We start from the raw sequence: 16,392 nt of genomic DNA on the forward strand, positions 1-16,392 counted from the left end.
TTACAAGTAAAAAAAGTCTTTATTGAAGTTACTCCAGAGACCATTTTCATTCTACTAAGAAAAAACAGCCTCTATAGTAAAGACCAGAAATAGCTGAAGTCAACTAAAGGAAAATTAAATCCTTTAACAGGTCATCTATGTACTGCACATCACTATCAGGATGTGCCGATTTAGCAGAATTAGATAAAACGTGTTGGCCTGAAATTGTCCATCGGCCCATCAATGTAAATTTCTAAACGGTGGCAGAGAACGTTCGATGCGTTTCAGTTATTTGGGCAAAAAGCTTTATTGCAGGCAAATCACACGAAGGTGATCTTTGTCCGGGCTTGGTTAACCAGCCAAACGTTCAGCTCCTCGTACTCCTCCAGGGCGGCTTCAAACTGTGCCGGAGTGAAGCCTTTGGACACACAACGCTGCTCGGCTTCAGAATATTTCACACTGCGAGCTCCTTTCTCGGGAACCATCTCACGGATTGTAGCGAAGATCACGTCAGCCGGTCTCTGTGTCCTGGAAGCAGAAACATTGATATTTGTATTTTCAGATCCAATACATTACCTTATTTAATGTACAGTGCTGCGTAATATGTTGGCGCTATATAAATCCTATTTAATAAGTTGTACAATGCAGTGCAGGGAAAATTCCTGAATGTGAAGAGGAGGATTTGCCGGATGAGGTTTATGTAGTCCTTACCTTGTTGTCTGTCCTTTGTCACCCAGCAGAGAGTCTTTAGACATTTCCATTAGCCTCATTGCTTCGTTCACATCCTCCTTCTCAACAACATCTTCAAGACGTAGCCGAGCCTATAAAAAGTAAGACTGAAATCAGAACAAATCCCTACAACTCTAAAAATCCTTAAAATAAGGTTGCAAAATTAGATCAGACTGTGTGCAAGGGTACGCATGCTCTGGCATTCCCTCAATGCTGAATCTGACACGAATACTGCAGGGTTTTCCCCTGGTCCCTTTTAGCTGGGTGCGCCACTCAGCAATTTTCAGTAACCAGCCGGGGCCATACAGGAGCTGCCATCCGCCTACAGCTTCTTCTCCCCCAGCCTAAACATTTCTAGGTAGAATACTACATTGGAAATGTAAGGGTAATTTTGCACCATTTGCATGCAGCACAAAGCTTTGCACTTCCATGTGATCTTGTGTTTAAAGTGCAACCCAAGCACAGGGCCAACACAAACTGCACCCGGGCACTTCTCCTAAAGTCTTTAATTACCACTCAATAGCCCTCCTATACAATCTAGCGCTGGGTGCAGATTTCTAAGAACTACTATTAAATATTTATACTGGCAGTAGAACATCTGCTGAAGTCACAACAATTCAAAATACAGGATTTGTGCACAATCACAACATTTGGGCTGTACAGGGTACCCTCAAGGCAACACAATAACTTCTCCCCATATTGCCACAGGGACCCAGCACAGATGCAAAATATCATGTTTTTGACAGGGCATAAGGTGCGCTAAGGTTACACATAAGGTGCGACAGCGCTAAGGTTAGTCTTAGGACAGACAATGAGAGCAGCTAATAGATGACCGCAATAGTGGTTTGCTAGCACTAGTATAGAGATGATAGATTCTGCCCCCACCCCAATGACTGAAGTGCAAAATGTTTTCTGTACAAAAAACAAATTCAACTCAATATGCACCTGATGGCTGCAAAACATTTGGTCACCTGACTATTAACACCTATAGAAAATTGTTGAACTTTCCCATTTCAAACATGAGCATTACCATGAAGTTAACTCTGACCTGAAGGTCTTTCACATAACTAGTGAAAGTGGCAGCCATTGCTAGACCCCAAGCTTCGTATACAAGGCCTTCATACTGCTCACCATTGTTAAACAATGCTGGCACACAAGTTAGGATCACATTGGTTCAAATTTAATATAGCACAAGTACAATGTTCACTGGTTATGCTGTTGTGTTTTGCCAACACTGTCAGACCGAGACAAGTGCAATGCTCATGGACCCCAGCAGTTGCTCCGGTCTCTGCCTGTTAACATCGGCCTGTCTGGAGAAATATCGGTGAGAGAAATTCAATCTGCAAGCATGAGATCTACGATGACTAGGGTCACAGGAAACTCATGAAGTGCCGTCCTTACAGTAGGTCCATCATACAGCTACCTGCACGAACAGCACTTTGGAGTTTCAAGGACAGATTTTTGCGAAATTGATCCTTTTAGAAAAAACCACATCAAGTGCTAAAGCAGCAAGTCTTACCAGAGCTGTGGATAATCGCAGAATGGACAGGAGGGTCCTGGCTGAGGTGAATGTGGTGTCTTTATTGGTTCTTGCTTCTTTCCTCATCTCCACATAAGCAGCGGTCAAATAATCGGCAAGGGATTCTGGGATTGCTGGTTGCTTCCTCTTGCACATCATGATGTAGCGCCTCATCAGCTTCATATCCAAAGACTGAAACTGTGATGGTGGCTGTTTGCTGTGCTGGTGCACATAGGTGATGTGCTGAGCCAGCCTAGAAGACAAGAACAAACCCTATTAGGAGAAAAAAACCCTGCATATTTGCAGATCTGGGTCAATGGTGGCTGAGTGGTTTGCACTCTGCTCTTTGCAGCACTAGGTACTGGGTTGGAATCTCAGCCAGGACACTATCTGCATGGAGTTTGTAGGTTGCCCCATGTTTACTCCAGGTACTGCGGTTTCCTCCCACATTCCAAAAACATGCAGTTAGGGTAATTGGCTACCCCACAAAAAAAACAGACATGACTATGGTACGGACATTAGATTGTGAGCCCTTTGAGGGACAGCCAGTGACATGACTATGGACTTTGTACAGCACTGAGTATTATATAAACAATGTTACTATATTCACCTTAGATCGTTTTCCCGGTCAGGTTTGTCCTGAATAAGCCAAAGCACGTCAAATCGAGATAGCAAGGCAGCAGGTAGCTGGATGTTCTGCTCTATACTCTTCTTGGGGTTGTAGCGTCCATATGCAGGGTTAGCTGCAGCAAGGATGGAGCAGCGAGCATTCAGGGTTGTCATAATTCCAGCCTAAAAGAATCCATTTACAATCAAAACACTCAGCCAGTAACCGATTTACCTCAACCTAACTTACCTTTACCTAAGATGCATATGAGCCATGTACCAGACACTCACCTTGGCAATGGAGATTGTCTGCTGCTCCATGACCTCATGAATGGCTGTGCGGTCACTGTCCATCATCTTATCAAACTCATCAATACAGCAGACACCCTGATCTGCCAACACCAGAGCGCCGCCTTCCAGAGTCATCTCTCCCGTTACTTGATCCTTCATTACTGCAGCAGTGAGACCAACCCCAGATGAACCTCGTCCTGTTGTGTATTGACCTGCAAGGGGAGAGGACCAGGTATGAGAAACTGCAGCTTGCTTCTAAAAATGAGCCAACCCCAACATGGTTTTTAAATAGCCTTAGGACAAGCATGCTGCCAGAAAAGACTAATCTGCATGCCTATTCTAAGTAAGGAAATCAATCAATATAACCCAGCGTCAGACCACACATTGAAAGATGACTTACTGCGAGGGGCTAGACGATCAATGTAGGACAGAAGCTGGGACTTTGCCACTCCTGGGTCTCCCATCAGGCAGATGTTTATGTTTCCTAATAAAATCAAGTCAGATTACACATACAATGCAAAGCCATTGAAAATTTGTTTTAAATTTCACCACAATATCCCCCATCCAAATGAAGTAATTATTGTACCTCTAATCTTCATGCCACGGGGAGAGTGGTCAACACCACCCACCAGGAGAAGCAGCAGCGCCTTCTTCACATCCTCATGACCATAGATCTCTGGGGCGATAGAAGCTGCCAGCTTCTCATAGAAGTCTTCCTCTAGAAAACAAAATAGCAAAAAGTTACATCACTTGTTTTGCAAAAAAACACTTGTGACCATAGAAATAATAGAGACAAGTGTTCTCTTTAAGGGCATTTTATCATGAAGACATTTTCGGCTCACCTGTAATCTGTCGTAGTTCCTCTTCACTCAGCTCCTCTGTGCCCAGCTCATCATCCTCAGTTTTGTTCATCTTAACGATTCGGTGAGCCTCCATGTAAGTCTCGGAAAGCAGACCCTGCAGAAGAGAACACATTATACACCATGCAACAAGTTGTTTAAATCTCGGTCTAACGTATCCTAATTGCTTGCTTTTGTTAAATCTGTTAATCAAAAATAAATAAATAAATAAACACACACAAACATGCTGTAGATTGCTGTACAATTAATTGGTTAGGGGACATTCATAACTGCAAAAAAATTGTCTGCCCTCAGTACCATTTTGCTTTAGTGAAACCATGTCATGCATTTTACAGTCTCAAAATATTAAACCTGTGGTATCCAAGCACCTCTCAAGTTACCTTTATGGAAAGGAAGTCCCATGACTGACAAGTCAAAAACCTAGGCCCTGATTTAATAGAAGCTAGATTTCAGCAGTGCTCTTAAATCAAAATTTGCCCACACATTGTGCTATAGGAGCACATTTCTCCTTTCTAAAGCAAAGTACCCTCCCACTTCTACTTTATATTGATCTGTAGTCTTAGACCTGTGTACATACACATATATATATATATATATATAATGCATCAGTGCATTACTGATGACTCCGTTCACATACCTGTACTACTTGCCGAAAGCCAGTTCTTAGCATCGGAAGGAAGATCCCGGTAATGCTGATATGATCACCTGGCTGAGCCAGACGAGTATTCTCTCCTCGCACGTACACAGTCATACAGCGAGGAATGTTACCAACCGGCACTTGGTCGCTCTAAAAACAAGAGAAAGCAAGACTGTTAGATGGAAGTTCTCTTCCTCAGCAGAATAACCCCAAAAAGAATTTCACTTACATGCTCCTGAATCTTCAGTTCCTGGAACTTGACGAACTTTGACCCTCTAGTCTGTAAGTAGAGCCTGCCACCTGACCGCTTGGTCTGACACTCTTTACTTGGACACATTATGAGAGGCATGAAGGTTGGGGACTGAATCTGTAATGGAGTCAGACAAGATCAATAAACCACACATACTGTTAAAAGTACAGATTTATTTGCCAATCCTTTGCCACATGGTGGGAATTGGACCTCCAGTACAATAAGCCTTACTATTACTAACCACTAGAGAAGTCCTAAAAATATACTATATATAGTATCCTATTATACTAATAGTATCCTATTATACTAATAGTATTTACAAAATTGAATTTACATGTGGCTCAGGATAGCTTTCCCCAATTTGGAGTAATGTATTGCAAAAAAAAAAAAAAATTACTGCTCAATCATTGGACTTGGAGGAGTGGACCCAGATAGACCAAAATATTTCCAGTCTAATGTAAATCTAGTTGAATTGAACTACAAGGTAATACTACGCTGGTGCCTAGTCCCTACCAAGATAGCCAAGTGTTTCCCTGGTTCTTCTGCCCATTGTTTCAGGGGATGTGGAGGGATAGGAGACATGGCGCATGTCTGGTGGTCTTGCCCGGTGGCACAAGAGTATTGGAGAAAGGTGCATCGCCTTGGGGAGAAAGTCCAACAAACGTCTCTTCCCTTGAGCAAAATTGAGACCATTGCCAAAATATAGGAAATTTAGTAATTATCTGCTCCTAGCGGGTAGTAATCACACTGCCCAGAGCTTGGAAGTCACCACCAAATACCAATGGCCCCATGATTGCTAAAACTAAATTGTATAATTGTGAATGACAAGCTCACTGCAACTATTGAAGATACCCCACATGCCTTTGAACTCACCGGGGATCAATGGATCGCTCACTGTTCCTAGGCTCAGTCTCCTTTCCGACATGGACACGCTTTTGTCCCCACCTTACTTCCCACGCTGGACATGCTTTCCTCTCCCCCTTACTCCCAGACTACCTCTTATTTGACATCAAGCACTACTACAGAAACTGCCTTGATTTTCCGAGATATGTATACTTGATAAGAAATACGCCGTAAACCTGATGCGTTCATTATATTCACAATTCACATTTTCTATTTTATTGAAATACAGTTTGCTGCAAGCGGACCTTGTAAAAGCTCACTACTTACTGGTTGGTAAGTCTCGGCACCACATTGGTCACAGGTATAAGTTGCTACAACCATCATGGGTTTGACCTCTGTGACCCTGGTCACTATTCCTCTCACTGTAACCAGTTTTCCAATTGAATCCGCTTTCACATCACGGACCACACGTGCCTTGGCACTGGAGGGAGCCTTGAAGTATAGTTCACTAGATGGGACAAAGATATGTTCTGGTTAAAATCGTGGGCATTTAAAAGATACAAGATAATGAATATAGCTATAAATACAACAAAAAGTTGGCCAGAACATTGCAGATGATTAACACATGGTTATCAATGAGTAAGGAGTGCAACGGATCAGACATTCTATGGATGGTTTTCTTTCTGTCTCTATAGGGACTAAGTAGCTGACCCATAGGACTCCTGCCACAACATTAAAAAAATCTAATCTGTATGGTTAGTTTGTCCCCCAGGTGGTCAGACTGTCTGATCACATGCAATTCATAGAACTGGAAGACTGCCTGCTGTTACCAGCCAAACCTTTAGAAGAATGACTAGCTAAAATATAAACCGATTACTTACAATCTTCTCATGAGCTCTGGTGGATACTGGTTGTGGGGGTCCCGGGTCTCATTGGGGTCTCTACCCCTCTGCTCCATCATTAGCCGATGCTCTATGTAGACATCTAGGGAGTCCTTATGTACAACCTACAAAAAAGTATTTCACAGGCATTAGGTAATCTGATACATGAACACTTCCCAAAGTTTTGAATTGAGCATTTTAAATTAGGATGAACACGGTTATAGCTTTTCGCAAGAAAAATCAGCCATTCCACCTTGATGGTGACATCTTATTGCCTCAGATGTACCCATGCACAAGATATGAAGAATGGGGCAACTCCAGGCATGTTCTAAGATGGGAGCACACTTGGAAATGCTTTGCTTAGGTAGTGTTTGAACATATAAGCAAATGCTTGCAACTAAAATCTATTTTAAGCAGTTTTGATAAAAACAAAGCACATTTTATTTTGCTGGCAGCAAGTGTGCTGGGAAATGTTTGTAGTCTGCTCATCCTGCATTACAGGACACAAATGAGGAGCATTTACCCGCCCCCCGTCTTCTGTAAAACCTGTATTGGATAACATGGGGACTTCATTGCTTTTTGCACCAAAAACAGTGGGATGGAGCAAGCGTCAGGAAGAGTCAGATTGCGTGATCATAATACTTAGCATTCAATACTCAGGCAGTTGGTATTTTTAGAACAGTCCAGTATTCTTTGTTGGTTAGTGTTTACATTACAGACCAGTAACACTGTATTGCGTTTTACTCCCTAATAAAATTTCCCATGTATACAGTTAGTGTTTGTTTTCTGATTGTGTTATTTATTGAACCCTATTGCTTAGTTATTTGTGTAACAATAGGCCTCAATTTTGGGTGAGATTATAGTCAGTCTTGCCAGCATATATCAGCTGAAAAGTACTGTAGCCTTTCTAAGAAGGGGGATGCATAACAGCCAGGCCTACGTACAAACGTCAAGATGACTCTCGCCCAATAATTGCCTCAGGGCTAATATAGGATGAGAATCTGGCATGTGTACAGCGTTTGTCTGGACAACCATCCCGGGTGATCCTTGGACCACAGACAATCATAATGAAAGTGAAGGGGAGAGAGCGCAGCCGCTTCGTCACTCTCCCCACCTCCATAGTGCTACATGTACAGCGCTCGTTAATGCATTGTGAAGCCTTTCGACATTGGAAAGGTTGGTGAAAGATCCTTTACACATGTGTATGCAGCCTTAGATTTATTCTCCCAAATTTCCCTTCTAATACAAGAAGCACAGTGAATCAGCATGACCCTTGGGAGAAGCCATCATTTTCTGCACTCACGTCTTTCTCCTTATATTGAGGCAACAGCTCCTGAACAGCATCAGCAAAGAGTGCCGTGTATCTTCTGGTGTTCTCACAAATGGCATCCACCAGCTCAGGGTCTTCCTCTGCCAGGTCATCCAGATCTATGTAGAGAGCAACCTGCTCCCTGTGGGCAATATTTGTCTAAAACAGAAATGAGGAGGTTTATCACTCAATCCAAAAACCAGCAAAGAAGAATGGAGAATGAAATGCAACTTACTATGGAAATACACAACATGGGCAATACAATGGATATATTTAGCTTCAATTACACATCATGTTCCTAGTCCCCATAACAGAAGGGCCACAAGTAAATGGCCACCTAATTACCAGAACAAAGGATAACCTGCCCATCCCCCAAAATTTCTAACAGTAATTGTTAGGACACTGAACTCATTTGTTGCCTTCTGTGTGCAGAGCTTTCCTATTCTCTGTCTAAGGGAAGATCGAATTCTTGCAACAATACAGTGACCATGCTTTTGTACGCGGGATTTGGGCACCAAGACCTCCTGGCTCATAAGAGATAACAGGACATTTGATAACAAAGCAACACCGAAATTTGCAAGACACTGGGAAGGGGTAGAACTTCTGTCAGGTATTTATTGCCACAAAGACTTTCATATAATGTCCCATGATGCTTGGAGCAGGTCTCGCTCTGGTGTTCCTGCTGGCAGAGTGTGCTCGTTGGGTGGATGTGGTTACTTATTATTACTACTATAAGGTGTGACCTTCTTGGCTTTCTAACCCTGGAGATACACATTTTGCTGGGCTAGATTGATGCCTGCCTTGCCCAACCACTTCCTTTTGACGTCCCTGCTAGTTTTATGTGAGGGGATTACATCCTCATAGGATTGCTTGCCATCATTAAAATCTCAAGTTTTCCTACTGAAGTGGACTGGTTTCATGAAACGCGTTGAGGATAAAGCAATTAGGATTATATGATGTACTTCATGATTGTTGTACTTTTTAAGTGGTTTTATTTGTTATTTATAAGTTAAAGATTTATGTTAATTATTTCTATGCTATATTCATCCTGTCTTTAAAGTACAAGCCCTATATAAATAATTAAACATTTTTTGTTTGGGATGTGGTTTGCTGAAGATCATCACAAAAACAAAAAACAAAAAACACTTTACATTTTACAGGGAATGTACTAATGTCCCATTACTGGACATAAGACAAAAGGAGATTTGTTATGACAGACTGCAATTAATACTTAAGGTCCTCATCATTTCCTACACTACCCAGAACATTGCTATGCTTCAATGCCACATAGAGGGTTATTCTCTGGCAAACAATACAACATAGTTCATATTTAAATAGCAACATCACACCACCCGGCTACCACCCAGCTGTATATGGAAAAACAAAGTACTATAAGTTTTAGTTCCCAATGACACTTACCAGCTGGGTTCCATATTTAAAGTGTTTCTTTCCAAACTGGTCATCCTTGTAAAATTCCTGCAGGAAGGTTTTGCATTTTTCTGAAAACAAAAATAAAATGAAATAAAATTATCAGTCAGTCTTGTGTTTGGCTTTACCAAAGCAGAGTGAAAAATCAAGGCCACCAATTAGGCCGGGTAGGAAGAAGCTGTAGGTGGGTGGCAGCCAGTGTTGTGACCAAATTCTTCTGTAATCACCCAAAAACAGCCGAGTGGTTACTGGAAATTGCCAGGTGGTGTGCCCCGCTAAAATGTTCTGGGGAGAACACTGCATACGTACATACATCAACCTGTCTCCATGCAGTCCTGTGTAAACTCATGCATTGGGAATATTGGAGGAGGAAATGAGCCCAAAACCAGTCCTCTGGATCTAGAACATACTTACATTTCACATCCTTTGAATCTGAAGGATTTCTAGTTTCTGGTAAGGGTTCAAGCAACTAAATAAGCTTTGTAAGCCACCTTCAGCAGCCTGGGGGGACAACTCTGCTCCTCTACAGGTCCAGTGACAATATCACCGGGTAACCTGCAATTGCTTGTTTAAAGTAACACCTTGCGGTGAACCATCAGTTATCTCCCAGCGGTATCAGATCTGTCTGTTCATACATCTATTCCTCACAAACACATGTGCAATATTTCTCATTGAAAACGATAGATTAAAGGCCGATGATCTTATAATCGTTAAAAGTGCACAACGACGCCGACGAACGCAGCTGGAAACCAATGGCCGTCCCAGCGGATCCGATTGGGCGACGATTTTTCGCTATCTATTGTGTGTACGGATGTGCAGTGATCATGGATTGTTCTGCAGTACACATGATTATTCAGCTACCCCAGCAGGAGTGATCGGAGTCACCTCTGATTTTTCGGCGGTCCTCATTATTTAAAGACCCTGTGGGCACATGGCAGCTTGTCAAATCCAACACTGTAAAAGCATCCATACTTTTCAGAATTTGCAAATGACAGACAGATACAAACAATGACACAGGAGGGGAGGAGCCTGCCCAAAGAGCTTACAATCTAAGCAGTGTGTATATAAGACATCTGCAAAGGTTCTAATATCTTAACCAACTGGGAAGATACAGAGCCAGGAAATCTTATATTGTGGGTATGGTTTACAAATGATCCTGTGATGGCATTTATTTCTTTATTCTCTAAGCTGTGGGGCCAATAAAACCTAATGCAGGATGACTTTGTATGGAGCATGAAAATAAATCCCTTCCTGCTCCAACATAACTGAATAATAGGGCACCCAATGCCAGCACATGGGAGTGGGCACCAGAGATAGTGACCGCGGGTTGGTGCATGTATCTAACCGGGCTTATACAGGGACTTCTAAATATAAGGGCATTACAGCTTGTCGATGGGCAAATTGAGAAAACTTCACACAATGTTTACCCCATCACCAGGTATGTATTTTGTGATGTGATAGCTGCATAGTCCGTCACAGACTTTGTCTGTACACGTCAGATTCCTGGCGAGATGAGCCCAGCCGGTGAGAAACATTGATGTGTATAAAGCGTTGCCAGGTGAAACATTCACCGAAAAGTTCGCTCTTTTATAGCATTACTCCGATCTGTGATATCAGGGCAATGACTCTCTGGGGAGACTTCAGTGGAACAGAGCAACCAGAAACAAGAAAATTCCAAAATGACTGGAGAAAGGTTTCTCAAACTTTTTAACATGGGGAACCCTTAAAGTGTACCTAAACTCAAATTCCACTTTACATAAAAGGGTAGACAACCCTTTTATGCAAGGCAAACATTTGTTTAGGTTTTTTCCTTAAGTGCAAAAAAAAAAAAATAAAAAAAAAAAAAAAAAAAAAAAAAAAAAAAAGCCACCACTCTCCTCTAACTTTCAATTGCCTAGGCAATCGAGAATGAATGGGAGCGCAGAGTCTCCCGGGATACCTACATCAGGCATCTCGGGAGGATCTTGGGAGCCTTTTAGTGCAAAGTAGAATTTGCTGATCTCGCAAGTTTTTTCTCCAACCTACTTCACCCAATCTCACGCCTGGGCAATGTAGGAAGAAGGGGCGAAGATGGCGGCGCCTGGAGCCCCGGCTTGGAGACAGATGCCAGAATGACGTGGGACCCGAAGGAAGACACCTCCAGACTGATCGACTGCTGTGCGGGATTGAAGGTTAAGTTTTTCAGTTCCTCTTTGAAATCACTTTCAGGTGTTCAGGGAGCCCCGGCTATAATTACCATATCTACAGCTCACAGTACAATATTATGGTGGTCAGTGAGAAGAATTCCTCTTACATTGCTGGCCATTGGGAAGAATGTCACCCTTACAGATAGGAGGATCATTGATCAAGGGACCCCTAGCTCCCTCTAAAGGAACCCTGGAAAGTCATTTTAAAAAGTTCCAACTACTCTGCAGTCCAGCAGAATCTTCCTGAAAGGTCGGGAATGCCATGGATTCAGAAGCCCAGGATAAATATTTATTATTCCCCAGGTACATTGTTTCACTTACTAAGTATATAATTCATGGTACGGGGCAGGCAGAAAGTCTTCCATGTAATAGAAGTCCAGCAGGAGAGCTCAGACTGGGCTATGAATGCAGCACAGGACATGTTGGATGCTATTGTGTGCTGCTCCCCCCCCCCAACTATTAGATTGTAAGCTCTTCAGGGCAGGGTCCTCTCTGCCTCCTGTGTCACTGTCTGGATCTGTCATTTGCAACCCCTATGTATTGTACAGCGCTTGGTAATATGTTAGCGCTATATAAATCCTGTTTATTATTACCACTTATGTAATGTACAGCACTGCAGAACATGTTGGCACTATATAATTAGTTTAAGTAGTGACCATATTGGATTCCTCGCAGGCCATTTTTCTGTCCATACTGCAGCAGTGGGGTGCCATTGTTTTGCCATACAATACTCCATGTGAGGGAATAAGCATTGTGGGCTTTATTACTCAGGAATAAAATACAGGGAAAGCTTGATTATGAATGGCAGGACATATACCCTGTGCTTGTGTAGATTTACATTATTACACATTATACAGCCGGCCCTGTACGAGCCCTCGCCCAGGGACCGCACACCTTCCTAGCCGCCTTTGTGGGGAAGACAGCGGGGAGGGCGCGAGGTAACATCCGGTCACGTGATGCGAATAACCCGGAAGTAAAAACCTAATGAAGTAAACCAGCCGGCTTCAACACTTACACTGGCCTATGCCTATCTACCCGGCCCGGCATGTAGAATAGCGGCGCCCCAGGCCCGGTAAGTTCACAAGCAGTGGGCCCCATAGGCGCAGCAGACGTCTTGACAGGTTTTTGTAGACAGATTGCGGTATGTAGCAAATATGCAGTAAATATCGAAGTATATTCTATGTGGTGTGGAAGGGGACCAGTCAGAGCCATGGCCTGGTCTAAGCGCTGGGTTTTACCTCAGACCAGGCGTATCGGCAACCCAAAGCGAGCAAAACATACAACAAATAGCTCCAAACCGGCGCCGACATCGCCCACATCGCTCCCCGCCTTCCTCGTACCTTTCTCGGCCTGGTAGTCTCTGGGCATGATTGCTGCTGCTATTTGCTGCTCCGGCTCTCTCACGAACTCGCTACCTGCTCGCGCTGCCTCCTGTTTCCCGGGCTTTCTTTTCGCGGGCTTTTGCTTATACCGCGTTCTGATTGGCTGGCTACTTAGGCTGTCACCGTCAAGCGCACCGCCCTTAGCAACAGAAGGCGGAGCAAAGGATGCGGCTTTACAACCAATGAACGTCGGTCTGGAAATCTTTTATGGCGAGCCAATAAACACCAGCGAGTTGACTGTTAGGACACGCCTTTTTTTGTCAGAGTGGCCAATAGGATGGCGAGACGGAAAATTTCGCGCGCATTTTCTTTGTTGGTCTGTCTGTATAGGGAGGGAGGGATCTCCTCACGAGACCATCTGTGTGATGAGGACGTGAAGCGAATAGGGCGCCATCTTGTGGCTATTTGTGTGCATAGTCCGAATGAAAAACAGAACATTCTGTATTAAATGTGTGATATAAAAAGAAACTCATAATGATAGGCTGCCATTGGGTTCAGGAAATATCACACTGTCATGCTGATCGCTCGGCTTCATTACTGAACACTCCCAGTGCAATGCAAAATGCAGCCCATCCATATAAACAAGTCACATTGCCATTACAAAACATCACCTCACCCAATGTGTAAACCTATGGCAGAGTAACAACCCCGGTGCCTAACCTGTGGCCCTTTGGCACACTTTATGGGCCCTTAGAGAAGGGGTTAGAGCCCCAGTGACTTACCTGTGGCCCTTTAGCACACTTTGTGGGCCCTTAGATAAAGGGTTAGAGCCCTGGTGCCTTACCTGTGGCCCTTTGGCACACTTTATGGGCCCTTAGATAAAGGGTTAGAGCCCTGGCGCCTTACCTGTGGTCCTTTGGCAGACATTATGGGCCCTTAGAGAAGGGGTTAGAGCCCCGGTGCCTAACCTGTGGCCCTTTGGCACACTTTATGGGCCCTTAGAGAAGGGGTTAGAGCCCTGGTGCCTAACCTGTGGCTCTTTGGCACACTTTATGGGTCTTTAGAGAAAGGATAGAGCCCCGGTGCCTGACTTGTGGCCCTTTGGCACACTCATTATGGGCCTTTAGAGAAAGGGTTAGAGCCGTGGTGCCTAAACCGTGACCCTTTTGGTACACTTTATGGGCCATTTAGAGAGTTAGAGCCCCAGTGCCTAACCTGTGGCCCTTTGGCACACTTCATGGGCCCTTAGAGAAAGGATTAGAGCCCTGGTGCCTAACCTGTGGCCCTTTGGCACACTTTATGGGCCCTTGGAGAAAGTGGTAAAGCCAAACATATGCAGCACTGGGGTATTGTATGCAGCCCCAGTTCAGTGAAAATGAAAATTACGATGTTGGTGGTTGTTATAGGCAACACAGTAAAGCCAAACATATGCAGCACTGGGGTATTGTATGCAGCCCCAGTTCAGTGAAAATGAAAATTACGATGTTGGTGGTTGTTATAGGCAACACAGACACAGGCAGATGTTTTATCCGTTTTTTATGATTCTCATTGCAATGACGTCTTTTTTATTTTGCAGGGTTACGAATGAACCATGATCTCCCAGCTTTTCATTCTGTCCTCCAAGGGGGACCTCCTGATACACAAGGACTGTATCCTTTGGTAGAGATAGCGGCATTCAAATATCTGGGATATATTGGGCCCCAGGAATATACCTGGATTTACCATCAGCTCCATCATTCACTGTTCCAGAGTTGGGATACATAGACCGAGGCATTGCCATAGAAAGAACAAGACAATTTGCCTTATTATTAACTCTATATTCATATAGCTCCAACATAACGTGCAGCGCAGTACAGAGTCAATAGTCATGTGAGTTACTGTCCCTCAGACGGGCTCATAGTCCATGCCATGATCAGAGACATGCCTTGGCAATGTAGGAAGTAGGCATGAGGGGGCGAATTCAGCAAAATTTACTTATAGAGCTGGTGAAGAAGAATCGGTTTGGGAAAATCTTCCAGGTCCATGTAATTCAATGGCAGTAATTGATTCTCTACCAGGGAATGTTTTAGAGCAGATTTAGTGCTTTTAAAAGTTACACAGGTTGAAAAAAAGTTTATCAAGTTCAACCACTAGGGAAATAAACATTTTACATAAATTAATTTTATCAATATGATGGATTGCAGTGCTGGGTCCCAGGTTCGAATCTCAGCCAGGAGATTATCTGCATGGAGTTTGCAGGTTCTCCCCGTGTTTGTGTGGGTTTCCTCTGGGTACTCTGGTTTCCTCCCACATTCCAAAAACATGCAGTTTGGTAATTGGCTTCCTCCCAAAATTTACCTTAGACTGTATTAGTGACAAATGACTATGATAGGGACATTAGATTGTGAGCTCCTTTGAGGGACAGCTAGTCACATGACCATGGACTTTGTACAGCTCTGCATGTCAGGGCTATATATATACTGGGTATAAACGTTATAAAGATAAAATACAAATAGGATAAAAATATATATAAAATATTCTATTGTTTTTTTTATTTCTATTATTATTATTATTCTATATATTTTTTTTCTGCTGTATATGATTGTCACTCTACATATAAAATAAATATTTTGGTAATAATAATGAGAAGAATATGGGGGGGGCAAGAAAAGATCCAGGATAAATATCAGATTAGAATACTTTACCTGCTGCACTTTTTAGTGTTCTTCCATGTTGGTTCCTGCTTGGGGCCTTGCAGCCTTTCAAGCTAAAATAAACCCCTGGCCTTTCTTCAGTGTGCCAATGGCCTCATTCACCCACCATTCATCCAACCACCCAGGGAAATGAAATCTGTTTTTCTCATTTCAGTAAATAGTTTAGGAGAGCTGATGTTGCTATAAGCGCCCAGTACATAACAACGCCCCGTGGTATAAGGCAGAGGATTATGGGATAGGCTACAAATGAACGAGGCAGACGCCATACCTTTGAATCCAAGACAATTGCATGCCGTTAGCATAAAAAGTTCTTTATTTCTTAGAGTTTTAATATCGCACTTCTGAAAAACTTCCTGACATTCATTGCTACCCCATGTCTGATCCTCATCTTGTTGCTGTGATCTCTCGGAAGGATTGTTGTATTTTTTTTCCCTTACAATCTTTTATCAGACCGCGGTTCATCTGCTCACACCAGCCTGGCTGATGGCCTCTATCTGAAGCTCTCCTCTCTTCCTTCTGACCAAGCTCCTGTGGTCATGGTGAGATTCCTCATATACATTCATATAGCCTAGGAAAGAAAAGCTTTAAAACCATTTCACCTCTTCTACCTGTTCACCTATGAAGTATCGGAGAGCATGGACTCATATCTAATGGACTTTTTCCTGTTCATTTCCATGTACCTGTTCACCTATGAAGTATCGGAGAGCATGGACTCAAATCTAATCATTTCCATTGTCTTATATTTACATTGTTGAGGTTTAAATGAATTCTCAGCAATGCGAATGTACAGTGCTAAAAATGCCAAAGATATACAGTGGTACCTCGGTGTAAGTCCGCTTTGGAATAAGTCCAACTTGAT

General features: G+C 43.1%; 2 protein-coding genes across 2 annotated transcripts in view; one reads left to right on the forward strand and one right to left on the reverse strand.

Annotated features, from left to right (window-relative positions):
* MCM7 (minichromosome maintenance complex component 7) lies at positions 1-13,058 on the reverse strand. The gene is made up of 15 exons (XM_072399384.1): positions 12,859-13,058; positions 9,324-9,403; positions 7,899-8,063; positions 6,596-6,720; positions 6,042-6,222; positions 4,851-4,988; positions 4,622-4,771; positions 3,967-4,081; positions 3,711-3,842; positions 3,525-3,608; positions 3,125-3,336; positions 2,838-3,019; positions 2,228-2,480; positions 691-800; positions 1-507 (listed from the first exon to the last, which is right to left on the reverse strand). The coding sequence occupies exons 1-15, from the start codon at positions 12,884-12,886 to the stop codon at positions 300-302; spliced, it is 2,163 nt and encodes a 720-aa protein (XP_072255485.1). The 5' UTR covers positions 12,887-13,058; the 3' UTR covers positions 1-299.
* AP4M1 (adaptor related protein complex 4 subunit mu 1) overlaps positions 12,483-16,392 on the forward strand; it is a 16,268-nt gene continuing 12,358 nt past the window's right edge. The window contains exons 1-3 of the mRNA XM_072399385.1: positions 12,483-12,590; positions 14,417-14,489; positions 15,984-16,072. Of these exons, the coding sequence (XP_072255486.1) occupies positions 14,432-14,489; positions 15,984-16,072 (147 nt within the window). The 5' untranslated portion in view covers positions 12,483-12,590; positions 14,417-14,431. The remainder of the gene's footprint in view (positions 12,591-14,416; positions 14,490-15,983; positions 16,073-16,392) is intronic.

This window comes from Pyxicephalus adspersus, chromosome 2, assembly GCF_032062135.1.
Source record: "Pyxicephalus adspersus chromosome 2, UCB_Pads_2.0, whole genome shotgun sequence".
In the NCBI taxonomy this organism is placed as follows: domain Eukaryota; kingdom Metazoa; phylum Chordata; class Amphibia; order Anura; family Pyxicephalidae; genus Pyxicephalus; species Pyxicephalus adspersus.

What these genes read in the sequence shown, in the direction of transcription:
- MCM7 (XM_072399384.1), bottom strand. Translation starts at nt 12,886, where the DNA reads ATGCCCAGAGACTACCAGGCCGAGAAAG. An exon ending in AACTGAAGATTCAGGAGCAT is followed by an intron (nt 4,772 to 4,850) that starts GTAAGTGAAATT and finishes TCTTGTTTTTAG; the next exon opens with AGCGACCAAGTGCCGGTTGG. An exon ending in GGAACTACGACAGATTACAG is followed by an intron (nt 3,843 to 3,966) that starts GTGAGCCGAAAA and finishes TTTGTTTTCTAG; the next exon opens with AGGAAGACTTCTATGAGAAG.